The following is a 25,812-nucleotide window of genomic DNA, read 5'->3' as shown; positions in this document are numbered from 1 at the left end:
CTCCCCCGGGTCAGGTCGGCGGGCCGATTGCATTTTTCCCAGCTGAGAGCGCTTGCACAAATATTGATTTGAAGCCTGATCAGGCAGAACAAGGGTGGCACGGAAACTCCTACCCCATGCCTGGCACCCGGGGATGTGGCTACGGAGGTCCACATCCTGTCCGTCTGACCACCTGGTCATCTGTCCCCAGGTCCCGGCCCAGGCTGGAGGGGAGGAAAGGCATGCACCCAGCGCTCCCCATCTGTTCCCACACTGGGCATGACCCGGGAGGGAGGCAAACCTCTGGTCTCCCTGGACACGGCCCCCCCAACACCCCACACCCCACACCCCCGCCAGGCCCACTGCTGACCTTTCCCGCTGCTACAGTTCTCTGCAGAAGGAAAAAACGTCTTTTAAAGCAAAAGCCAAACAAAAGCCTCCTGAGTTATTTTTAACCATCTGGCTATTTTGGGGCAGGCATGCCTCCAGGACAGCAGCCAGACCTCTCGGCCACCGCACCCCCAGCCCCCACCCCCAGCCTGTCTGTGGAGGGCCAGGGCCCCCCAGGAGAGCATCTGTCTCCGGACCACTGCCTGACGGGGTAGGGGTGGGGGTGCTGGGGCCTGAGCAGGAGGCACCAGGGGCTGTGTGGCCCTGGGAAGTCACCTCCCCTCTCTGGGCAGCAGAAAGACAAACGGGAGCAGTGGAAAGACAAACACAGCAGAGGTGCAAAGCCCAGGAGTCAGGCAGGGCACAGGGCCTTTCAAGATGGTGTGACGGCTCTGAGAGCCTTATATAGGACGTCGCCACCTGTCCCTGGAGCGGGACAAGCAGAAGCCAGCGGCCACCTAGCAGGGATGCTGCAGAGAGTACCTGACACTACACCACACTTTGGTGTCCGGAGGCAGAGGGGAGGGGAGGGGAGTGCACCGGGGCAGGGCTGACACCACAGGGAAGGCTAGGAAAAGTGCTGCAGGCCCCAGCAGGGCCTCTGCACCCCTCGGGAGAAGCTGGGGCAGAGGGTGACAGCTGGCCACAGCCTCTTGGGCTCAGGCACCTATGTCACCAGGGCAGGGCCCTGGCTGGAACCCCGGGAGTGTAAGATGGTCAGAGCCGGGAGACCCAGGCTGGCCCTTTGTGCCCGTCCTGGGAGAGGAGGGCCCAGCCCCCACTGCCTGAATCACCAGGCAGTCTATGACTCAGCCTGGCTCTGCAGGAAGCAGGGCCCGTGGGCCGGGGTCCTGGGCAGAGGCCGGCTGGAGGCAGGAAGCCCCTCCTAGAGCCAGCGTCCGGGCCAGAATGAACACCGGGACACCCAGACCTGGACCCCCGCCCCCAGACTGCTGGGGAGCCTCCATGCCTATGCGCTGAACCCACCTGACCTAGCCCCGGGCTTGCCCTCTCCCCAATGTGCCCACCCTCTCAGCAGAGACCCCATCTGGAAATCCTGATAAGGATAAACGCCACAGCAGGGGTCAGCAGGGCCCGGACAGGGCAGGGCAGGCCAGGCGTGTCCACTCAGGCCCCCAACTGGGTAAATAAGCGTGGCTGTCCACACACCAGGTCAGGGAGCCCAAAACCGGGCCACTCATGGACCAGCTCCAGGAGAGATGGGGAGTAGAAAAGCCACTGCTGGAAAGACAAGTGAAACATGGCAATTCAGAGAGGACAGTTGAGGCCCCAGGGACCAGGCTCTGCTGGGCGGTACCCAATGCACAGGTGTGCAGAGCAGGGACGGGAGACGTTCAGGGAATGGGTGGGGGTAGAGGGGCCCCTGACAGGTGGGCAGGAGCTCACCAGGTAGAGTGGAGAGCAAATGCCTGGCGTGGTCCAGCACCTCGATGGAGGGGAGTCTGGGGGCAGTTCAGAGACCCTCAACCACCCCAGGGCTGTCTTGGGCCCCCTGCCTTGAAGGGGTGTTTTCAGGCCTAGGCTCAGCCCACAGGTCCCCGCTCCCATCCCCTACTCCTTGCAGCCTGGCCCAGGTCAGGCCAGATGGTCAGCCAAACGAAGTGGAGTTTATCCCAAGGGACCCCAAAACCCAAACAGTTTAGTCTCTGGTGAGCAGTACTGCTGGAGGTTAACATTGGGGGCTTGTTGAAAAACAGATGGAAAACAGGAGCCTTTGGGAGCCAACAGGGTCTGCGGGGTCCAGTGTGAGATGGCGGGGGGCTTCTGTGTGTGCCCAGAGTGAGCAGAGACAAGCAGTCCAGAATGGCTGTGTGTGGCTGCCGAGGGTGAGTGTGCCAGCAGCAGGACACCCAGGCCGGGGACAAACGGCCCCGTGTCCTCCGAGCAAAGGACAAGCAGAGGCAGGATTTCGTTGATTCTCACGAGGAGATGAGGGGCCCGAGCAGGGGGTGCCTCAGGCTGGCCACGCACGACCACCCCCACTCTCCTCCCTCAGGGAGCCCAGCTCAAGGGGCCATGTCCGGTCCAGCCTCCACACCTGTCCCGGCCGCTGGGCTCTGTAACCAGAGCCTGGCCAGCCCCAGCCGTACTTCCTACCGCTCCCCTGGAATAACCTCATTGACCCTGCTGGGGCACCGGCCACATGGCTGAGCGCCCAGCGAGGCCGGGAAGTCAGGCCAGCAGGCACGCCTGGACCAGGAGGCTTGCCCTGGGAGCCCCGAGCTGGCCAGCCTCTGAACGCATGCCACCCAGAACTGGGGGGCCGACCAAAGCAGCCCATGTGTCTGGGGCCCTTGCCAAGATGCAAAGGCCGTGGGCACATGCTCTCACCCCACCATGTACAGAGGGGAAACTGAGGCACGGAGGCCAGGTTTCCCGGCCGCGGCCAAGCCCTGGCTCTCCTCCAGACACCAGTACAGGGTCTCAGTGTCTGCATGTGTGCGCTCAGTTCCCCAGGTGCCAGCGAGTGCCACCCTCCAGTGTAGCAGCCTCACGGGAGCTCTGCTTCCTGGCATGCTACCCCCTGAGCTGCCCCCCTGTGCCCCAGGGAGGGCACGCACCACTCACCTGGCATTTCTAGTCCCCAACCAACACTGTTGGCGTCACAGCCAACCACCCCAGCCTCCAGCCCAAGGCCAGCCTCAGTACCCCCCTGCACCTTCACCCCTGCACCCCACCTGGCCTCCAGCCCTGGGCAGACCTGCCCCACCACAGGGCACCAGCACTCCTTACTTGAAGCCAGATCTGGGGAATGTGGGCTGTAGGTGCAGGCAAGGCGTGGGGCTCCCCCACGGCCAGGCCTCCAGGGAGACATGTCCTGAGAGGGAGCCCCAACTCACCTGCCCAGCTCCTTAAAACGACTGGGCTGAGTGGGGACAGGGCCTGGGACCCCATGGCAGAGCCCCAGGGGCAGCAGGGCACTGGGTCAGAACCTGCCTTGCCCTGGGTCCAGAGAAGGGGGAGCCAGAGGCAGCCGGAGGCCCAAAGTGGGAGAAAGGAGACAAGCAAGAACCTCTGGTCCCTGGGGGGACCCCAGGCAAGTCACCACTGGGACATGGGAAACTGCCCCTCCGTCCCCAGCCGTGGAGCCTTCCTGACCCTGCGGCCAGACCTAGCAATGCTCAGACCGGTGGCCGGTCCGCTCAGATCTGAGATTTCTGGCTGAGGGCCACACAACGAGCAGGCAGGGCACCAAAGCCCAGGCCCCCCATGCCCTCCCCAGCCAGGACGCGGCTCCTGGAGCCTCAGTTTCTCTATGTACAACATGAGAAGGAAGAGGGTCGAACACCCCCACCATGGGAAAGGTGTGACCCCTGGAGAAGGGGCAGGTTAACTGGCCCCACAAGGCTCCTCTGCCCCAACAGGCAGACACTGAGGGGCCCAGCCTCCAGCCCTGGCGAGAGACGGGAGCTGTGCTGCAGCCCACAGACCCCTTTCCAGTCTTCCCAGGGGCAGGAAGCCTCCCGATGCCCTGTGTCAGCTGCCCCCACCCCGTTTCCAGGGCATCCGCTCCAGATCCCAGAACAAAGGCTGCTGGCAGCCTGTCATGGGGAGTGCCCAGGCCTGCTGCCCACTCAGCCCCATTTCCTGGTGGAAGCCCCAGCCCCATGCCTCGACCAGAGCCTCCCAGGACGTCCTAAGTGGGGGAGCCCCAGTCAGGGGTCGGGATCCCGGGCTCTGCCCCTGGGCTGGGCCCTCCCACCCTGTCTGTCCCTGATCTGCACGGGGAGCTGTGCTGCCCTGGGGACATCCCGTCACCAGACCCAGGGTCACTGTGAGGGCCAGCTGGACACGCTCCAGGCCCAGGCCTCCAAAATGCCTCCCCCCAAGGCTATTGCCTGGCCGCCTCCACTGGTCCCCCAGAGCTCTCACTTCCTACCCCATGGTCCCTTCTGCCCCAGACCAGCGATGGCAGGACCCAGTCTCCGACCCCAACCCCAGCAAGTGGGGACACCCCGAAGGGACCCAGTCACGGCTCTGGCTCTGGCTCCGGGAGGAAGGGGCAATGAGGTCCCTTTCCCAGTTTTCTCCTGGAGTAACACCATGGCTCAGAGGCCCGCTCAGCCGTGGAGCTGGGAACGGGGCCCACCGGCCCACCCAGCATCAAAGCACACAGGTGGGCCGTCGCCGTGCTCCCCTACCCCCACCCCGACAGGGCTGCCAGCCCCTTGGCCCAAACCTAGTCAGGGGCTTTGGTCTGTTCATGGGCGGTTAGGGAAAGAGGACTGGGGAGGGAAAAACAGGTCGATGGAAAGAGGGTGGATGAGTGGGCGGAAAAAAGGGAGGGAGGGTGGGGGGACAGAGAAGGACTCCCGTCTAGATGGATGCGTGGGTCATCTCCCTCCACACAGCCCTGGAAATGGGCCTCTGCCCTTCGTGTCATTTTATGATTGGGGAAACGGAGGCAGAGAGAGGTAAGGTGCGCACCCAGACCTGGCCTGGGGCCAGTCTACAAAGCAAATGAGGGCCTGTGGCCCCATCTCAGGCAGGGTTCACAGGTGTGGAGACAGCAGCTTGGGGCGCAGGGCCTAGGGGGGTGGGGGGCCATGCGAGCTCCTCAGCCCACCACTGCACTGAGGCTGGGCGGGGCAGGCATGCCCACCTGCTCTGAGGTCACTCAGCGGTTGCCATGGAAACTGGGCCACTGTGCCCCCAGCTAGGGCCGTCACCCCTCCCCCAGCCTGGCCAGACCTGTCCCTCCAGGAGGGGGGGGAGAGGGAGGGGCAAGAAGAAGTCACCTGACCAGGGCTGGGGGCTGCCCCGCTTCCCTACTACCCTCCCACGTGGCTGTGAGGGCCCTCCCAGGCTCCCAGAACAGGACGTGGGCCAGGTAACCCTTCCAGCCCTGGGACCTGCAGGCAGGGCGCCCAGGACCTCCGGGCTCTCCCCAGCTCCACCTCCCCCACTCTGGTGACATAACAGCCAATCCAGTCCTACCTCCAAAATTCCAGGCCCCTGGTTAGGACTTGAACCCACTCCCCTCACTGCCCACCGCCCGCTGGACCAGGCCTGCAGGCCTCCAGGCTGGGGCGAAGGTACCCCGACGCTGCACCCCAAACCTGCCGGGGACCTGCCCTTCCAGCAGGCTCTCAGAGACACTTTACCACTACCACCTGTCCTCTAACACCCCCGGGATTACAGCGGGAGGAGGCTCAGCCAGAAGCACAGGTGACTGGTCTTGGGCCTCTGGGTCTGCAGTGCAGTACTCCTGCCCAGCCCCTGGGAACAGGGTGGGGTCTGGCAAGATGGACCTTGCAGCCCGGAGCCCAGACAGGCCCAGCCTCATTCACCTGCTCCCAACCGATCCCAGGAGGCAATGGGATTGCCCGTCCATTTCACAGCCCAGGTCCACCAAGGGGGGCTCCCTGTCACTGGGAAATGCCTGGGCCCCACCCCCCCCCCCCCCCCCCCCCCCCCGCATGCACCTAAGCCCTGGGTGGATCCCAGCACAGGTATCCCAGGAATGTCCACGTTCCCCAGCCTCCAGCACATTCCTGAGGCCCCTCCCACACCCTCCAGCCAGAGCCTGGTTCCCCCGCAGAGGATTCCTCAGAGCAAACACCAAGGCTCGGCATTCCTACCTGCCTCCATGCTGCACCCGCAGCACCCCGCACCCTAACTCTCATGCGCCCTAGGTCAGCCCTCACTTCCCCTGTGTGCCGCGGGGTGTGGACACAACACACACGAGGTGCCCGCCCACTGCCACGCCTGTCTGTGCCCAGGCTCCAGGCTACTCAGGGTGGGCACCTCACCTCCTGGTCCGTGCCCCAGGGGAATCCTAGGGCCGGAAATGCAGAGGCGAAAAAAGGGGCTCTACCTGGCCCAGGTCCAGGGTGACGTTGACCTCATTGTACTCCAAGCCGCGGGACAGTGGCGGGCTCTGCCACCAGCGCTCTGTGCCGTCGATGGCGTTGCTCACGGGGTGTGCTCTGTTGCTGTTTGCAGACGTGCAGATGTCACAGTACTGGCCCTGTGGGGACAGAGTGGTCAGATGGCCGAGGAGGGCTTGGATCCCTTCCCCCTCTAGTCCTCCTCCCATCCCCAGTCTTCAGACCCTCGTCCATCATTCATTCATTTTCTTAGCAAACCTACTACATTCTTGACTCAGGGGATATGGCTCATGTGACCAGTGATCACATCCGTTATGGAAGAAGCAAGAGTGAGGAAGAAGAGGGGCACTTCTGTAGGTGGTAAAATCAAGGTGGGCCTCTCTGAGGAGGTGGCATCTGAGGTACAAACTGTAAGGGGCGGGTGCTCCAGGCAGAGTGGCTGCTGGTACAAAGGTCTTGAGGCAAAAAGAGCCATGCAGTAAAGAGAGAGAGGAGAGGGAAAGGGACAAGTTAAGGGACAAATCACATGCCCCCTACGAACAGACGGCTGGGATCATTTGGAGGAAAGGGGGCAGGAAGATCAGGAGAGCCAGACCCCTGTCCCCCCTCCAACAGCCCATGTGCCACAACACCCCTGCCGAGCTCTCACCCAGAGCCATCTGGATTAGGGTCTCCAGAGAAACGAAACTAAGCCATTCCGGTGGCCTGTGGGGACTGGCCCCACAGTGGAGGCATGTGGGCATCCAGCAAGGCCCGGACCTCCTGGCTCTGCCACTTCCGAGCCCTGGGACCTGACCAAGTCACGGCAGCCACTGAGCCTCAGTGTCCCCATCCAAAGAGTGGGGGTAATGCTGCCACCTGCCCTGGCCACACCAGGATTAATGATCCCACCCCAGGCCAGGCAGCTGCTTCTGTCACAGTCCAGACACCTGCCAAGGGCCTGTCCTCTGGGGGCACAGAGGGCTCCCAGCAGCATCCTGGCCTGCTGGGGAGGAGCAGGTGCTGGGAGCCTGCGGTGGGGTGGGGGCAGGGCTGGGCCCTGGCAGCTGGCAGAGTGGAGGCCCAACCTCCCAGCCCCAAGGAAACCAGACCTGCCATCCCTCTGCACACAAAGGCAGCCCTCCGGGACTTGGCACCGATTGAGGCTGAGAGGCCTTGTCTGGGAAAGGCAGCCACCCCACCCCTCCCCATCTCCCAGGAGGCCAGACCTGTCCTAGGAGGTGGAGGTGGGAGCGTGGGATGCCCTGCTCCCAGCCCCAGGCCACACATCTGAAAAGTGCCCCACACCTCCCAGATTATGTCTGCTCCAGGCTTCCACTGTGCACCCAGGGGGGCAAGACCAACAGGCAGCAGCAGGCCCCCATGCCCCTGGTGGTGGGTGCTTTAGGTGGCCCCATCTCAGACCTTGTTCCTGCCTGGGGCGTTTGCACCCTGACCTCTTGCCCTCCATCTCAGCTCAGATGTCACCTCCTCTGCAGCATCCTACCCAGCTCTGGACCACCCAAGATGCTGCCCTGACATCCTGCTGGCATCACCTTACTTTATTTATTCTACCTGCAGACCTGGGATTGTCTGGCTATTAACGATTTTGTATTTACTGCCTCCGTGGGGGCTGAGAGCTCAGAGGTGGGGGCTACACCTGCTTTGGGTCCTGAGCTCACCACCCAGAGGTGCCACACCCAGGGGCTAGAGCAATGGAGGACACCCAGAGAAGTGGCACAACCTGTGCGGCCATATCACCAAGCTCAGATGATGACACCTGAAGGGCAACCTGGGGCTATGGCTCCCGGGCCTGCGGGGGCTCTCGGGGCAAGCAGAAGAGGGGTTCAAGGGTGTCACCGAAAGTACCATGCACATGGGTGCAGGCCATTGGGGGCCTGGCGGGGTGGGTGGTCAGGAGGAGGAGGTGGGCAGGGCCATCTGGCTGGGGGTGTGCCTTCCAGACGAGGCTGACTGTTGTCAAGACACCCCCCCCCCAGGACTCTGAGCACTGTGCAGGGAATGGGTCAAGGGTCAAGGGGGCCCAGAGAAGGTTCTGCTCAGGCCCACCCAGAGAGTCAGGGAGAGGTAATTCCAGTGGTCCTCACATGGCCACAGCGGGGGGCCCTCAGTGCCTCCCTGCCGGCATTTCTGCTCGGGCTCCCTCCACCCGTGTGCTGTAGAGGGTCGTGCTGGGAACAGAGCTAGGAAATAGGGAGCAGCGATAAGAACTTCCCCTCCTCGTGAGTCACCAGCCCTAACTTCCCCTGGGGGTGAGGCCAGCCCGGAATTCCTCCCATGCCCACCTGAGGCTGCGCAGGGCCAGACGGGAGTTGCCCTCTGCCTGCTCCAGTGCACAGACCGCCTCGCCCAGCAGGCCTCTCCCAGGCCCCAGTTGGAATCCCCCCCGCCAGCTTCTGTCCCATACCCTCCAGGGGCCCCCTAGGAGCTGCTGGACGGCAGCCTTGGGTCCCATGTCCTCCATGACCCATCTCCCCCATGCTGGCACAAGACTGGAGAGAAGTCTTGTGGAGAGAAGGTGGGTTTCACCTCCCTGGCACCTCCTGTACCCTGCCACTGCCACTCGCCACCACACGGGGCCTGCAGACAAGGCTCTATCAGCAATCCAGTCAGAGACCAGGGCACTGAGCAGACCCCGGTCCCAGAGGAGAGGGCACAGGTGCCAGCCAGTCCAGGGACTTGTCGGAGGTCACACCGGTGCCCATCCGGCTGCTGGTCTGTCTCCCATCCCCTGCCCCGGCAGCCTCGTGGCTGAGGGCCTCAGGCTTCCAACGGGAAGCTTTTGCCTCTCTTGCTAGATTGTGGGCTGGGCGACCAGGGCAGACACTTTTCATTCAGGGCCAGTTCCGTGGCACATAACACCAGGCTGCCATGGCTGTGAAGAAGTCACTGTATGACAGATGGCTTCCCGGGCTCCAACTCCTGGTGAAGCAGGCCCTCACGTGGTGCCCATTTCATAGACGAGGAACCTGAGGTCTGGGAGGAAAACCTTGAAGCTAAGGAGAGGCAGAAGAGAGGGGCTTTGATCCCTGGCCACAGGCTGCTCCTTTAAGCCCTGGGGGCAATAAAACGTCCCCATCCCCTGCAGGGACCCCTGCAGCTGCCCCTCCTCAAGAGCCTGCAGAGTACCCTGGGGTTCCGAGGTGACCGGCTGGGGTTCCGAGGTGACCTGCGCTGCCCTAATGGCTGAATCTCAGCTGAGCAGCAAGGAGGGGCCGCGGGGGCTCAGCCAAGCCCCTGAGGCAGTTTTGGGGACCCCCACACAAGCTCCTTCCCTAGACTCGGCCCCTATAACGTCAACCAAATGTGCCAAGGGCCCCAGCAGGGGCCCAAGTTTCCACAGAGATCCTGGTCTGGCTGTGGGGCTTCCAGCAGGTATCTGTGCCTTTCCAGGCCTCAGTTTTTCCATCTGAAATGTGGGCTTGAGACCCCCCCATAGCAGCTGTGCTGGGCTTAGTTTAGAGGAGAGCATGCAGGGGAGTCCAGGAGCCCGAGGAGGCAACACTTCTGTCCCAGGATCTCTCTGCCACACCAGGAACCCTGTCAGCAACTGCCTGCACTGGGGGCCGAGGGCGGTTGGAAGGCAGGCATTGAAGGGGCCCAGTGAATGGACTCTCCAGCTACCTTGGTCCCTCCCCCAACTTCTTACTGCCTGTGACCTCCTCCCTGGAGGAAGTGGCTCAGTTTACATCAGCCCTGAGGCCCCCAGATTCTCCTTAAGATTTGGCAAGGATGGGAAGATAGGCCTAGCATGGGGTATCAGGGAGCCCTGGAGCAGACCCTCCCACCGCCCGGGCCAAGGCTAAGCCCAGGAGGCCGAGGAGGCTCACCACATCGGGAGGTCTCAAAGCCCTGCTTCCCTGGTGAGGTGTCCATGTGTAGGGCCACCTAACCCGTCCCCCACCTGCAGGCTCAGGCTGGGGCAGGCATGCCCCCCCAGCGGGTCTTCAGGGGTTGAAGCCCTATCTCCCCCAGGGAGACTGCAGCCCACGCTCTGCACCACCTGTGGCGCACACGCTGCCCCCGATAGTGCGCCCAATTGGCACCCCCAGTTAAAACTTCCGCTGTTTGCCGCCCTCCCCCACCTTGAGGGTCCCACCCAGTCCCTAGATCCCCAGTGGGGAGAGCTTCAACTCTTTGCTGTAGGCAGTGAAAGCCTCCTGTCTGATCCCTGCCTCCCATCCCGACCACAGCAGGTTCCAGCCTGTCCCGAGGGAAGGAGGAGCGGTCCACCCCCTCCCCGCAGGCAGCAGGCGGAGGCCACTAAGCCCCGCCTCGCCGGGATCCCGGGACTTGGGGCCGCCAGGGACTGGGCGCCAGCGCCCCTCCGCGCGCCACCGCCGCCCCGGGTCCCCAAAGAGACGCGCAATTCTTTGGCGAGCCTGAATGGCCGAGTTGGGGGTCCCTTCCGTTCCCCGAATATGGAACCAGAGAGTCGGGGCGGGACGGGAAGGTTTTGGTCCAGCCCCGGGCGCTCCCCGCCAAGTCGGGCTGGAGTTGCGGAGTCCAAGGCCGACCCGCCGCGGCTCGGGGTTCCTCCGGGCGCCGTTCCCCGCCCCACCCCGTCCCGCCCACAGCGACCCTGCCCCTAGTAGGCGCTCACCTGGATGGTCTGGTTGGGGTCCCCGCCAGCCACGGGGCCCCCCACCAGCTTGCAATAGAGGTCCTCGGTGGGGCGCGGGGCGCCGCGCGCCGGGGTCTCCTCGCCGCAGGTGGCCGAGGCGGCGATGCGGGCGCCCTCCGCCAGGTTGAAGTAAGGCGGGTGCAGACTGAAGCCGTTGCCCGCCGCCGCCCGCGCCGCACCCAGCAGAGCCAGCCCGGCCAGCAGCAGCGGCGTGGGGCCCGACCTCCCCATCTCGAAGCTCCCGGCTGCGCACTCCGCGACGGGGCACTGCACACGGCGGGAGCCCGGCGGGGTGTGAGCGCGGGGCAGGCCGGCTCGCTCCGCCCGCGGACGTCAGGCCCCGCCCCAGCCCGCCTGGGCGCCCGAGCCCCGCTCCCCAGGGAGGGGGGGAGGGGCGGCCTTAACCCTTCGGACCCTGGCCGGGCAGCCTCCCGGAAGGGGCACCTGCTGGCCCTGGGCCAGGCCGTGAGACTGCGGTATTGCCCAGGCCCCCCAGGGCGTGGATCGGTCCCCGGCAGCACTCCCCGCGCCCCTCCCGCCGACGCCCCGGGTCGCCAACGCGTCCGCCCGACTCGTCCCAGCCTAGAGGCTCTGCTCTTTGTTTCCCTAACTTCGGGCACCTCTCGGCGGCCGAGCGCCCCCGGCGGCCTGGGCGCAGGCACGGCGGCCGGAGTCCGGCACGCTAGCCCGAGGTCCAGCCGGGCATCTGTCTATCGACGCCCCAGCGGGTCCCCACCCGCGCTCCCAGAACCGCACACTGTCCGGAGCGACCGCCGCAGGGAAACTGCTAGACGCAGGGAACCCCCCTGCGCAGCCTCACCACCCTCCCCAGGCCGGTTTTCAGTTTTATTCCCCTCGTACTGCCTCCGTATCTACCCCATCTTGCAGGTTTGCGAGACGGTGCACTCTGCCAGCTGTGAGTGGCAGTGGGCGGGGCAGGGAATCGATCTGCAGAGGGACAGGGAAACCCGACTGGGGACCTCATGCTTCCCTGGGGCGGCCAGGCCAGATTCAGCCCACACACCCCCCTCCTGCCTGCCCCGGTTTGGTTTAAAAATACTCTAAAACAGGGAAATGGATCGAGAGGGACTGGACTGGGTGCCCAGGCTTGGGGTCCCCTGTGGTCACGGGAGGGTGCTCAGAGCTCTGTGTGAGCCAGAAATACTATGAAGGAGAACATCTATTAAGCACCTGCTGTCTATGGGGAGGTACCAGTTGTGAACCCACCTTTGTGCCAGGGGGTGCCTTGCTTGGGGTCCCCACCAAAGACCTCTACTGCAAGCTGGTGGGGCACTGTGGACCCCAAGTCTGTCTACCAGGCTGACCCCTCCTGCTCAGGGCCACTCCCCTGCACAGGGCAGGCCCTAGAGGACGCCTTGGGAAATGGGACAGGACCTAGAGGCCTGAGCTCTGGGGTTGTGTCCCAGCTGTTCCGAGTTTGGGAGGCTCTGGCCCAAATCGGCCTCAGGGAAGCCCCGAGGGGGTGGGGATAAAGCCACAGCTGCTGGGCTGGCAGCTCCCCCTATTCTTTGAGCCAGGCCAGCTGGGTGTCTGTCCCACATGGGACCCCCTGGACAGTCCTGAGGCAGCCCAGTGAGTGCATCGGGCGGGCGGAGGCCAGCTGGTCCTGGGGAGCATCCTGCACCGGCAGCTGCTCCCGGAAGCTTGAACCACTGTCAGTCCACATCTTCCTGGCCGCCCCTGACCTGCAAATCCAGAATACCCAAGGGCTGGGCGGCCCCTTTTCTCTCTCTCTCTTCGGATTTGGGAAATACACAGTGGGAACCACTCTCCCTCCCTAACTCCATAATTCTATAACTTCACTTTTAGTTCTTCCACCTGGGGGAGGGTGAAAAGAGGTGGTTCCCTTTGCAGGAGAAGCTCGAGTCAGGGAGGACCTGCCCAGAGGGTGGGTGGACGATGTGGAGGAATCCAGAGTCCCCAGACAGGCCGTTCCCGAGCTAATTTATGATCCCTTGCGAGGCACAGCCACTCCTAGGCAGTAGCCGTCCCTGATGGAAGATTTGACCTGCCCCGCCCACCCTCCTGCCCAGAGGCCCCCCCAGTCGCAGTGCACTTTGGCCCTTGACAGCTGAGAGCCCTGGCAGTGTGGGGGCTGGAGACTGGGAACCCTCTCCCCATCTCCATCAGCTCCCCGACATCCCTGGAGGGGCCAGCAGGCAGAAATGTGTGTGTGTGGGGGAGCGCCCTCTGAGCCCCCCCTGGCAGCCAGGCCTCACCGCCCAAGGGCACAGAGCAGGCACGGCAGGAGGGAGGGGCCACTGCCAGAGAATGTGCTGAGTCAGCCTGAGTACCCAGCTGGGGGAGGGTCAACCATGGACAGCTGACCTGAGCAACTGATGGCCCAGAGAGGGGAGTGGGGTCCAGGACTTCGGAGAATGGTGGAAGCGGCTGGGTGAGGTGGCCATACTCTGTTCCCACTGTGTGCCTGTGCACCACGGCGAGGGAGGGGGCAGCCAAGGAGCGGGCAGCGTGGAGGATGGAGCTGTTATGCTGGCCAGGCCACACACAGGCCTGGGGGGCTCTGGGAGGAGGTGAGCTGGGCAGGAAGGGGTGACCCAGCTCCGCCCACTTCCAGCCCTGCTGCCTATGTCACATTTCCACTAAGTCATCCCCAAGTGGCCCAGGGAGAGGTCTCTAGCCTTCCTCCTACTCCCAGGCCACCCAGCCACCCTTCCTACTTACAAATGGGGAAACTGAGGCCAAAAGGTCCAGGGGTCAGTCAAGCTCACACAGTTCACAAGGGGGAAGGAGTTGGTCAGTCAGTCATTTTCTCCCCCACGTTTATTGGGCACCGGTCCCTAATGCAGTGCCCCACCCCCCAAATCAGGCAGCCCCAGCGTCTGTCTGTCCTGAATCCCCAGGAGAGGTCCACCGTCCTAGGGGTGGGTGCTCCCAGGAGTCCCATCTTCCTGCCCACCCCCATGGCAGCAGCAGTCCCTGCGGGCAGGTGTGGGGACACCTGGCTCAGCCAGAGGCTCTCCGGGAAGCAGCTGCACGGCGCCCAAGGGCTCCACACCCTCCCAGAGTCACTGCTCACAATCCATAGCAGGTGGCTGTGCTGGGCCTGCCGTCACCAGACCCCAGCTCTCCCACTGGGCCCTGCACCCTTGGGAGAAGCTGCACTGGCAAAGCGGGGGCCCGGGGCTTGGGGGGCCCTGGGAGTGAGGCGTGTGGCTCCCGGCACCATGCCTAGAATGTGTATCTCAGCAGGAAGAGAGTTGGGAAAGCTGGGCTGCAGTTTGGAGTGGCGGCCAGTCCCTTTCTGGTGGCCTTCCAGGGAACCACACCTACCCAGAGCATGGGGCAGAGAGGCTGGGAGCGGGCGCAAGGCTGATTCTGGCGGGCAGGGTGGAGCCCCGTCCCTGGGGAGGATGCACACCAGCTGGGTACCCGAGTGCTCACAGCTGGGAGCGGCCTCGTTAGGAGGTTGTAAACCCAGCAGGACAGGGAGCGCTCTGGCTTCTCTGGCCACTGCTCAGCCTGGAGCCCCCCCATGGCTCTTGGTTGGCACAGTCCACTGCGGGGGCCAGCCCAGCACTTGGGAGCCAGTGGGTAGAGGACAGGCTCCAAGGAATGGACCCTCCCCCAGGCCACGAGCACCCCTGGCTCCCACCTGTCCTCAGAAGGGTGGGGCCAGGCCACCGGCCCTGAATTTGTAGCATGAGGAGAGGCCAGGGACAGCCCCCTGGTCCTTGCTCTGGGAGGAGTGGTGCCTTCTCTGCTGCCTGCGGCCCACAGGCCACAACCAGGCTTCTCTCAGCTTCTAGGGCATATGGTTCTGGGAAAACTCAGAGGCCACAAGGCTCTGGGCTGACCCCAACCAGGAACGAATGGTTTTGAGCCACGCACTCGCCAGCCAAGTCCCCTCCTCTGGGAACCTTCTGACCCCTGTGTGCCCCGCTCATAGGCCACACTCCCCAGAGTGCCCACTGCAGGCCTGACCCTTGGGCATCCTGGTGAGGGGGAGGGGAATGAGTCTGCAGACCAGAAGGGCACAGACAGGCTTAGGTGAGCCCAGGTGCCAGAAGGCATGTGCTGGCCAGCACCCGCCCCCCACCGCCCGCCTCCCCCCCCCAGGTCCTGGGCTCTCTGAAGAGATTCCCCAAAGCTCCCTTCCCCCACTTGTCTCATCTTCTTCCCAGCTGGCACCTGGATGGGCCAACCCTATAAAAAGCACATGCACCTGGGATGCTCAGAACGATGGGGCTTTGTGACACTCCACAGGGTGATCAGCGTGCCGTCCATGTGCAGAGAGCCCTGCACCTGCGTCCAGAGCCCGGGGTCCAGCTCTGGGGCCCCCTTCATGGCCTCAGCGTCTCTAGCTGATTATAGGAGAGCCCCCTCTCCTAGCTGACGTACGAAATGTCCAAATCTGCAGAGAATTTTTATGAGTTTATTTGAGTCAAACTGACGACATACGCCGGGAAGCAAGATCTTAAACAGTCCGGAGAATGACAGTTTTGCAGCTTCTTTTATGCATTTGGAATTAAGGAGGGAAGGTGAGGAAGATGACATGGGGGTGGGAGAAAGCAAGGCGGGGATGGGATTGCAGAGTTCAGATTAGTGCTTCAGAAGGAGGATCTGACGGGCATTTCAAAGGCGTGGGAACTAGATGCACAGAGACAGCGGACAGGGCTGCTTATGGCAAAGGTGCGGCTTTAACAACGCAAGTCCTAGGCTGGTGACCACCCACCGTGACCCGGCAGCAGCGAGGGATGTGTGACCAGCTCCCCTGTGAGGTTACTTTCCTAAAACCACTTTTTCGTCCCCACCCCTTTATCTGGCCCCTCCCTCCCTCCCTGCCTGGGGTCTGGGCCCTCCAGACTGTCCCCTCGGAGCCCACAGGTGTGACTTCTCCGACAACTGCACTTCATGGAATGGAACCTGAGCTGTGCCTGCCTGGCCACCTGGCCACAGCTCCAGGCCTGGCAAAGAGCAGGCGCCTCGAGAGAGTGGGCACTGTGCAGAAAGGCTCTCAGATTTATGTCCCCCAGGCCCGGCCAGCTGCCCAGGGCCCTGTGACCTTAGGAGGAGTTTAGCGGAGACCTCGGCTTCCAGGGAGAACTACTCATTGCTATGCCCAGTGGCCCCAACTGTCCCCAACAGGACTGGGGTCTGTGAGCTGGAGGAGGGGCTTGCTTCAGAGAAGCAGCCTCTGCTGGGGGGTGTGGGGGGGCTGCCCCCCCACATCTGTGTCTTGTGTCTGTGATGGACACAAGTATCTGCATCCTTAGAAGATATCATCACCCCCCTCCCACTAGAAGCCCCTCCCTGGACGGACCCAGCCCTGGGCCTGAGGGACAAACCTCAGGGGAGGGGGCCTCAGGGCGAAGGAAGGATCCAATAACAGGCTGCTTTTGAGGCTCCAGGCTCATGTACCTCCCTTGAGGGGGACCCCATCGGGCACCTCCCAGAACCTAGCTGTGGTGTGAAGTTAGGGGTCCAGGCCTCCTGGTCCTGGATCTGTGGGGAGCACATGGGGTGACCCTGGAAGAAGGCAGCAACCGTGTTTATGATCCATCACACGTTGACATCTGTCCACACCAGTGCCCCCACCCCCATCCTCACCATCTCCCTGCTCTGCACCCCAGACTGGGCAGCCCTGGGGGGAAGGAGAAGGGCAGGGGCTCCCCAGCACAGCCCTGGCCTGGTGCGCCCTGCCCTCCCCCCTCATGGGACCTAGGCTCCAGCAGGCCCCTTCCCCCACCTCGTCCTTGGGGGCCTGGCCAAGTTCTGGTTCCCATGGTGGGGGGGGAGGCAGGGTGAGGGCTCTGCAGCTTCTCCAAGAGGTGCCCACAGACAGCCTTATATGGCCAGGAGGCCTCGCAGCCCAGGGGAAGCTGATCCCCCAGGAAGGGCAGAGACAGGGCGGCCTGGTGGGTGAGCACCAGCTGGGGGTGCGGCTCTCGGCCCCCAACCCCGAGCCTCCTGGGCCACAGTCCCTTAAGGGAGCCAGATGAGCCCAGACCCCTCGCCAACTTTGGGACATTGTGTCAAGCATCTCCACCTGCAGCTCCCGGGGCCCCTCGCTGCTGCAGCGGGACGAGCAGGCTCCCCTGAACACGCTGGGGCTCCCACAGACACCTGATGTGACTCCAAGGTGGGCCCTTGCTCCCGAACCACACACACAGACCACACAGGTGCCCCCCAGGTGCGGCCCACCTGCCCGCTACTGGCCTGGGTCCAGTAGCTGCTACGCTGGGTCTTGACCGGCCAGGCCACTGGCCCTCAGCAAGTTGCCTCCCCTCCTGGGCCTGGTCCCTCCCTCAGAGCAGCAGCAGGGTCCCTGGCCAGGCCTGGGGGTCTGACTGGAGCCCGGGCTCTTGCTGGGCCTCAAACTCCACTCCCCCCCACGCCCCCAGCCTCCACCTCACCCTCCTAAGCCCCTCCATCTTTCCTCCTCCTCACACTGCTCTCGTCTCTCTCCCTCCGAGTCTCCTGCCCGCTGCGCTGTGCATACCAGGCCGGCTCAGGCACTGGCAGCCCTGGCCCCACCCCACATCTGGCCTCTGAGCACCTGTATCTCCTGGACATTTGGAGAAGGGATCTGTTTCTGACGAGGGGCAGCTGCATGGTGACAGGGCCACTTCCTGCCCCTCCCAACCCCCCGCTGGCCCTTGGATGCAGTGATTAGTAGGGCTGTCCACCTCGGCTAAGGGGGAGGAAAAGCCGTTCCCACCCCCATGTGCACACACACCGGTGGTCCAGCGGCTGGCATGCTGGGGCTCCGCCTGGGGCCAGGCAGAAGGAGTCAAGCGCTAAAGTGTCCATTACTCGGTCGGCCGCAGCCGTTGCCCGGGCCAGCCGTGGATACCAGCGACTGTTGTCACGCTGTTGTCCAGGGAGCAGACTGAGGCAGGACCCACAGTGACTGTGCATGCCCCCGGCAAGCTGCCATTTGCTTGGGGTGTTTCAAAAGCTGATGTGGAGGCCCCTGGTCCTGCCACGTGCCTGGTGGCTGTACTTTGCAGGTGGCTCTTGGGTGACTGCAGGAATCACTGTTCCCATTTCACTGGGAGGGACACTGAGGCTCAAGGAGGTGCGTGGCCCAGGGAGAGGCCGGTGAGGCGCATGCCCCCATTGTTGACAGCTGTCTGTCTGGGACGGGCCCTGAAGGGGACAAGGCAGGAGGGCAAGGGCTGCCAGGCTGCAGGGGCCTCGTACAGATGCAAGAGGCCTTGGGCGGCACCTGCCTTGTCCGTCCCACTGCAGTTCAGACCAGCATGTCCTCTGTGCTGGCAAGAGCTGGTGACATCTCCCCTAGTACCAAGCAGGAGGGGACCGGGCAGAGTCCCCGGGGAGCCCTGGCCTGGACACTGCCCTCAGGCTGAGACCCACGACCCACCAGGCCTGTGGCCCTGGCTGTAACAAGGGACCCCTTCTCTGCTAGTCTCCACCTGAGGGACTGAATGACTTTGGAGGCGAGTGGCCCTTTGGCCCCTGCTGGAAACCCTTCCTTCAGCCCTGCCCTGTGCCCTGAAGGGTCTGCCCGCTGAAGCTTCTCACTGCCTATGGCCCCACTTCCAGCAGCCCCCCATGGCCCCCAGCGCTCAGGCCTCACTGGCCTCCTCGCAGAGCACTAAGAGCCCCTCTGTGGGACCACAGGACCTTTGCATAAGCCACACCTTCCACCAGGAATGTTTCTCCCCACCCAACAGCTTAGGGTTCCCTGAGCCCCCAGTTATTGTACATTCTTCCTTCATTTATTTATTAAACAACCCTTCTTAAATGTATTTCTTTACTTTTAGCATTTTATTATTCGTTTTGTGTCCTACGCCCCATGCTGAGCAGATGCTGGACCATAATAGCTAGATGCCCAGATGCCCATGCCCCCCGTGGGATAGGCCGATGGGGAGAGGGCTCGGCACCCAGCCCCTGTGCCCCTCTCCTGTGGCCTGGGTGTGCCACGGCCACCAGGCAGAATGAACACGTCAGACGCTGGCAGTGTGGGCAAGTGTGTGGGGAGTCGGGGCTAGGCTGCTGGTGGGGACGCAGGTGGTGCTGCCTCAGACTAAATGCAGTGTCACCATGTGACCAGCACTGCCACTCCTGGGTTCGTGCCCAGGAGCAATGTGAATGCGTCCCACACGAAACCTCATACACGGATGTTCACCACAGCAGTATTCATAACAGCTCAAATGTCCACCAGTGGGTGAGCAGTGGGTAAGAGTGGTGTGGACGATCAGCCAACCATAAAATGGCACACGGCCCCGATGCCTGCTGCCGGACGCGCGAGCCTTGGGAGGTAGCTGCCCAGGGCCCAGGCGTTTGGGGTGCGCCATGGCCACTGGCCTCCTCAGGCGTCCAGAGGGAGGCTCGGCTGGGCCAGCCCGACCTCAGATAGGATTGTGGACCCGAGTGGGGTGAGGCTTGGGCAGGAGTGGGTGCCCGTCAGACCTTCAGGGGAAGACAGCAGAGGCGAAGTTATCTCAGGGCATCCGTGGGCCACCTACACACTGGCCGTTGCTTGCCAGCTGGTCCCAGGCTTCCCGTGAGCACTGGGGAGGCATGGGCCTGTGTTTAGGGACATGGTGAACCCCAGACACCCAACTCTAAACAAGGGACTGACCCTGCCTGGAGCACGAGATGCCCCGGGTCCCCTCTGCACAGATGGCTGAGTCACAGCCCCTCCAGTCCTGTCTTCAGCCAGTGCCCACGAGGACCCTGTCACTGTGCGGCTCGGCCTGCAGGCTTGGGAGGCGTGACGGTGAAATCCGTCTCCTAAGATCACAGGTGCTTCACGTACAAGTAACACCCCAACCACTTGCATCTCCAATCATACAAGGAGGGAACACCAGGAAGGTAGGAGAAAGCACGGTGGTCCCCACCTTCTGGGCCTGGTGGCCCCCATCCTGCCTGCCTAGTGCCTACTCCCTGCCCATCCCAGAAGCCTCCAGCTCAGTTCTGGCTGGCTGGGAGGAGAGGGGTGGGCCAGGTGACCAGGTGCCCCTCCGAGACGCCCCCCACCCCCTGCCAGTGTGGAGAGGTGGGGGAGGTGAGTGAGCTCAGCTCCAGGCCTCTGTTTGCTTCAAGTTTCAACATTTACAAAACATTGGTCTGCGATGATATTTCCTGGGGGAATGTAAACACGGGTAGATGTGGAGGGTTCCTACCAGGCACTGGTGGGGGGGGAGGGGGAGGGGGAGGGTGGGGATGTCTGAGGTCTGAAAGCTGAGAGCTCCCAGCTTCCCCCCTGCTTGCTATGTGACCTTGGGTCAGAGGCACGGCCTCCCTGGGCCCCCAAGCATATGGACTGATTGCGTTTTCCTGCCTCTTCACCATCTAACTGGGGCCCTTTGGCCACATGCCGCCCTGTGCCACACACCCAGTGGGCCACTAGGGAGCTGCCACCTTGCGCCTAGGCTGGGCCAGCACCTAATGCACATTCCCGAATGCCATGCTCACAGAAGCCCTGTCAGCCGGGAGAACGAGGATCAGAGAGGTTATGTGCGACTCCAGCCGTCCCCAGTGCTGACTGTAGGCCTGTGCGTCACCGTCCCCCTCTGGTCACAAGGCTCCGCTGATGACCACACTGGGCTGGTAAGTCCTGGCCTTATCTGCAAGACGCTCATCCCCCAGCAGAAAGGTTTGCCCGAGGCTGGGCATGTGTCCACATGCTCCCCAGCAAAGGCTGACCCTGAGTGTCCTCAGCACGCCCGTGTCCCGTCCCAGGAAGCCGAGGTCATCTGCAGAGGCAGAGGTAGACTGCCTTCCTGGCCTGCTGCCTGCACAGGAATGCGCTGAGCCCCCAGCCCCTGCCCACCCAGGGGGAGGAATGTGGCAGAGGCTGCTGGGAGCTGGGAGCCTGGGAGGAGGGGTGGTGCGGAGACCTCCTCCTCCCGGAATTCCCCAGGCCTGGCACCAGAGTCCCCCCTGCCCCCCCAGGCCCCACCGCAGTGCGCCTGGCTCCTCTGTGGTCCTCTGCTCCGGCTGCGGCCACTGGGATGACCAGTGTGAAGGGGGCCTCCTCTCAGGGCCGGTCACTTCCTGACAAGCTCCTCAGACAAGCCTTCCGCTGGGCCATTGCCCTTCATAGCCTTAGACCAGCCCTGCTGGCATTCTAGGCCATGGCTCCCTGAACACAGGAAACCTCTGTCTTGCACACTGCAGGGGCCGGTGCCCATCCTGGGGTCCACAGGCACCTGTACGAGGTCACAGCTGGTGGAGGGGCCCTGCTGGACAGCCCAGGGCCTCAGAGTCCCAGTACCTACAGAGTGGTGAGCGGGGAGAAGCTGCTGGAGCCAGAGGAGCTGGGCGGGCTGAGCCAGACAAGCCCGGGCCAGGCCTGCTCACCTGGGGCAGGAATTTGGGTTCCCTCAGTTTCCACCTTGGCTTTCAAGGCCAAACAAACCTTTGCCTCTGGGCATGTCAGCAGCTGCTAACACACCCAGCTGGCCTGGTGCTTGGATGGGGCCCAGAGAACAGGCCCTAGCATGACCCAGGGGCCCGAGGACTGGGGCCACCTTCCCCTCTAGTCTATCCCTGGTCCCCATCTGAGAGTCACCACAGCATGGAGGGGAGATGAGGGGTTCCCAAACGGCTTCTTCTGAATGTGCTGTGACTGACATCCTGCCATTAACCCTCCTTGGGGCTCAGCATTGGGGGAGCCTCTCCTCCAGCACACAGGCCCCCATCTTGGCTGTACTGCATCTCACCCCTCCACCCCTGGAGCCCTAATTCTGGGACTTTGGGGAGCGACTTCCTGTCCTTCGACCTCAACTTCCTGCTCTGTAAAATGGGCTCATTAACCTCCTGATGGGGTTGCCATGGGGGCTCAGAGGGGCCACAACCAGGCACCAGGCCAGTGGTCAGGACCCTTCCAGGGAGGCGGGGACTCGCAAGCTGCAGTTCTAGGCAGAAAGCGGCAGGCTGGGGCCCCTGTGGACCCCTGCACACTGCTGTGTGGCCACTGGCACTGGGGACGCCCATTCCCATGCAGCCCTGCGCTGGGCAGGCTCAGTCACCTCCCGGTGCCAGTGGCTGCTTGCCGACTTGCAGTATGGCCCGCTCCTCCAAGGGCAGGGAGAGTCGGGGACTGGGAACACGCAAGGTCTCCTCTCAGACAGACGGGCCGGGCCGTCAGAGTCTCTTCCACTGGGGAGAACAGCAGGAAAGGGGCAGGCACAAGTCTGTCTCCCCTGTCTACACCTGCCCCATGGTGCACACACACAATGCCACCTCTCATAGCTCATCACCCCCGCCAAGGCCCCTAGCTGCCCCTTTCCTGTTGAACCCTCACCTCCACCTGGGGTGGGGAAAACAGCTTCAGCATCCTGATGGGGAAACTGAGGCTCAGTGAGGAGAAGGGCAGGGGGTCAGGGCTCCTTCTGTGCAGGGTCCCAGGTCAGCCTGGGGCCGGGGCAGGCCTGGCCCTGGGGGTGGGGGGCTGCAGCCTGTGCTCTGCAGCCTTCTCCCTTTGGACCTGAAGCTCCACCCGCTTTGGCTGGACCGTCTTGGCCTCCGAGCAGCAAGGCGAGCCCTCGGTGTGTCCGCTGGCTCCGGCCAGCTGGATGTGCTGTGTGTGCCTGGGACGGAAGTGCCTCCTTTCCTGTCACTTGGCTCAGTTCTTTGTAGCCAGCTCCCAGGGGAGAGGTGGGGCCAGAAGATGGGGCAACTTGGGTGTTTCCATCTCACAGTGGCTCTCCTCTGGGGGTGCACAGCCCAGGTCCTGGCCGCCAGGCCCCGTACTGCCCTTACCTGCCACCTGCAGGAGGCTCCTGGGAGCTGGCTGGGGAAGGAGACGGGCCCACGCAGACCCTGCCCCAGCGCCAGCACGGTCTGTAGGGAGCCCTGCCTGCTTGGTGGACGTGGATGCGAAAACCCAGGGGTGGCACAAGTAGGGTTTGTGCTCTTTATCACGTGGCGGTCCTATCTCAATGAAAAAAATCTGATAAAGTAAAATAAACAAGATAGTGAAATAAAATAACAGAAGAGAGTAAAACATTCGAAATACAGTGAGCAGGATGCTGGCCCAGCGCTCCCAGGCTCCCCGGGGCTCCAGCAGCCAGTGACTAATGCTGACAAGGGCCCCACGCTCTGGTCAGTTAGGCCTGACCCACACGCCAAGGCTGCTCCCCTGTTGTGACCTCCCTTGAGCCTCACCCACACTGCGGAGGGCCAGGGACTGCCTGCGTCCTCAGACCCGAGGATGGCCGGGTCCCAGTGAGCCAGTGGGTGGCTCACTGAAGCCTGTATGCTCCTACCTCCCCAGGACCCCATCTGGGGCAGGGACTCTGTTAAGAGCCAGACCTCCTCCCAGAAGAACAGAGCGCAGGGGGAGGGGCCGGTGGCCACAGCTCCTATCCAGGTCTGCGTGGGTGGAAGCTTGTCCCTTGGCCCTGACCCACTGCTCACCCTGGGTCAGGAAGGAAGTTTCCTGGTTTGGGGCTGTTCCCTTCCACACACAATGCATTTTGAGCTGGCCAGGCCCTGCCTGGCCCAGAAACAGCTGATATGAGCAGAGGAGGAAGCCTCCCCCAGAAGGCTGCATTGCCAACACATCTGAGACCCTCTTACCTGTCGGTGAGGTGACCACTCAGACAGTGCTGGGGATGGGCAGGGGCTGCTGCACACACGCCAACCACACGCCATGGGCCCGTCACCTGCCTGGGCGACCGAATGAGGACCTGGGCAAGATTGGGGTGCTTGGAGTGCAGCTTCTGAAGTCACCAGCCCAGGATTCAAATCTCCCTGTGTGACCTGGGGCCACAACATAACAACGATGGAGGCGGTGGTGGTGGTGGTGGTGGTGATGATGGTGATGATGGTGATGATGGTGATGATGGTGATGGTGGTGGTGATGGTGATGGTGATGATGGTGGTGGTGATGGTGGTGATGGTGGTGACGGTGATGATGGTGAGTGCAGGCATGCTAAGTACCTACTAAGTGCCACAGCCATTCTGAGCACTACATACGTGCTAACCTGTGGAATGCAGACAACCCCAGCCCTGTGGGATGGCTCTATTACCATTGTCCCCACTTTATAGCTGGGAGGACGAAGCAGCCCAATAATTTGTCCAAGGTCACATAGCCAAGAGACCAGAGAGTGAGGACTCTGCCTGTAACCCTGATGCGATAAGGGCAGTCAAGGTTACGTAGAGCACGTTGGGGGTAGAAAGAGGTGTATGTTTTGGAGTGGACAAAGCGACACTCAGGGACCCTGACTGAGACCAGCGTGCTAAACAGCTGCTGCCTGAGCCCCTGGGGGTGGCCCTGGGCTCAGCCTGACAGTGTCTTCAAGTGCCAGGTCCTCCTGCCCCCACTCTTTTTGTGCCACCCAGCCTCGGGCCCTTTCCCAACCTGGAGACCCCACAGGACACTCAGTAAACAACTTACCCATGGGTGAGGGGCTAGAGACCTGAAGCCTGAGGGAAGTGGCTCAGCCCCTTTCAGCCAGCAGGGAAGTGGGCAGGGAGCAGACAAGGGAGTCTCTGCCCTTGGGCCCCTCGTAGGGCTGAGTGCAGGGCGAGGTGTGGCTGCTGGGGACAGTGCAGGTGGGATGTGGGGGACATTTTCCCCCAGCTACCGACCTCTGGTCCCAACAGATGCCAGGAAGCCCTGCTGCTGAGGCCCTCCTCTGCTCCCTTCAGGGACCACCCGCTCCTTTGTTTGTAGGAGCTGCAACTTTGGACAGTGGGGTTTCTTAAAAAGGGGATCATCAGATTTCATGGGCCCAAAGGTGGGAAGCAGAGTTCCCCTTTGAAGAACTTGGCCTGGGGACCTGGCCCTAGGGAAAGGAGCCCTTGATGCCTGTGTGTGTGTGCCCGTGTGCATGTGTCCTATAGTCTTAGGATTTGTTTTTTTATTGTGGTAAAACATATACATCATATATATGTGTGATGTATTATACTTGTATCACATATGTGATATACATATATATCATATATATATATACACATATAACATATATATATACACACACACAGACACCAAAAAAGTGTATACACATTTTAAGAAAGGAAAAAACTTTATTAATTGTAATACTCAATGTGCACCGATAACAAAAGATGAATACAAGTCACATTTGACTTCTGCAATGACAGGAGGTGCTCAGAGCGGTTCCCATCAGGGTCCAGACACTTCCACGGCAAACTACTCCTTGAGGAATGTTGACCAGTGTCCACCTGTACACATTTTTTTGGCACCCCTGGTGTGTGTGCGTGCGCGTGCGTGTGTATATATATAAATTTACCATTTTAACCATTTGTAAGTGTCCAGGTCCGCGGTATCCAATACACGAATAATGTACCACCATCACCCCCATCCATCTGCAGAACTTTTTCACCTTGTAACACTGAAACTGTGCCCATTAAACACCAGCCCCCCATTCCTGCTCCCCCAGACACTAGCACCCACCCTGCTACTCTCTGATTTTGAATACTCGAAGTGCCTCACATGAGTGGAATCACAGGATTTGTCTTCTTGTGACTGGCTTATTTCACTTAGCACGTCCTCAAGGTCCATCCATATTCATGGGTCACAATTTTCTTCCTTTTTTAGGCTGAATAATATTCCATTTTATGTACTTACCACATGTTGTTCATCCATTCCTCTATCCATGGACATGCGGGTCGCTTCCAACTTTAGCTACTGTGAATCCTGCTGCTGTGAACATGGGTGTAGAGACATCTCTTCGAGACCCCATTTCAACTCTTTTGGGTATATACAGAGAGGTGGACCTGCTGGGTCATGTGGTAATTCTATTTTTAATTTTTTAAGGAATTCCCATACTGTTTTCCACAGCGGCTGTATATTTTATATTCCTACCAATAGTTCATAAAGGTTCTCATTTCTCACATCCTCACCAACATTTGTCATTTCTTTTTTTATAGTATCCATCCTAATGGGTGTGAGTGATCTCTCATTATAGTTTTGATTTGCGTTTCCTGGATGATTAGTGATGTTAGCATCTTTAAACATATTTATTGGTCATTAGTTTATTC

At 61.8% G+C, this 25,812-nt stretch overlaps 1 protein-coding gene across 1 annotated transcript in view; it reads right to left on the bottom strand.

The window, feature by feature from the left end:
- Positions 1–11,327, bottom strand: part of LAMA5 (laminin subunit alpha 5) — a 47,404-nt gene extending 36,077 nt beyond the window's left edge. The window contains exons 1-2 of the mRNA XM_033094594.1: positions 10,825–11,327; positions 6,209–6,361 (exon numbers count right to left, since the gene is read on the bottom strand). Of these exons, the coding sequence (XP_032950485.1) occupies positions 6,209–6,361; positions 10,825–11,076 (405 nt within the window). The 5' untranslated portion in view covers positions 11,077–11,327. The remainder of the gene's footprint in view (positions 1–6,208; positions 6,362–10,824) is intronic.
- Positions 11,328–25,812: the final 14,485 nt, after the last annotated feature.

Source organism: Rhinolophus ferrumequinum, chromosome 23 (assembly GCF_004115265.2).
Source record: "Rhinolophus ferrumequinum isolate MPI-CBG mRhiFer1 chromosome 23, mRhiFer1_v1.p, whole genome shotgun sequence".
NCBI classification, from domain to species: Eukaryota; Metazoa; Chordata; class Mammalia; order Chiroptera; family Rhinolophidae; genus Rhinolophus; species Rhinolophus ferrumequinum.
This window is presented reverse-complemented; position numbering and strand designations above follow the sequence as displayed.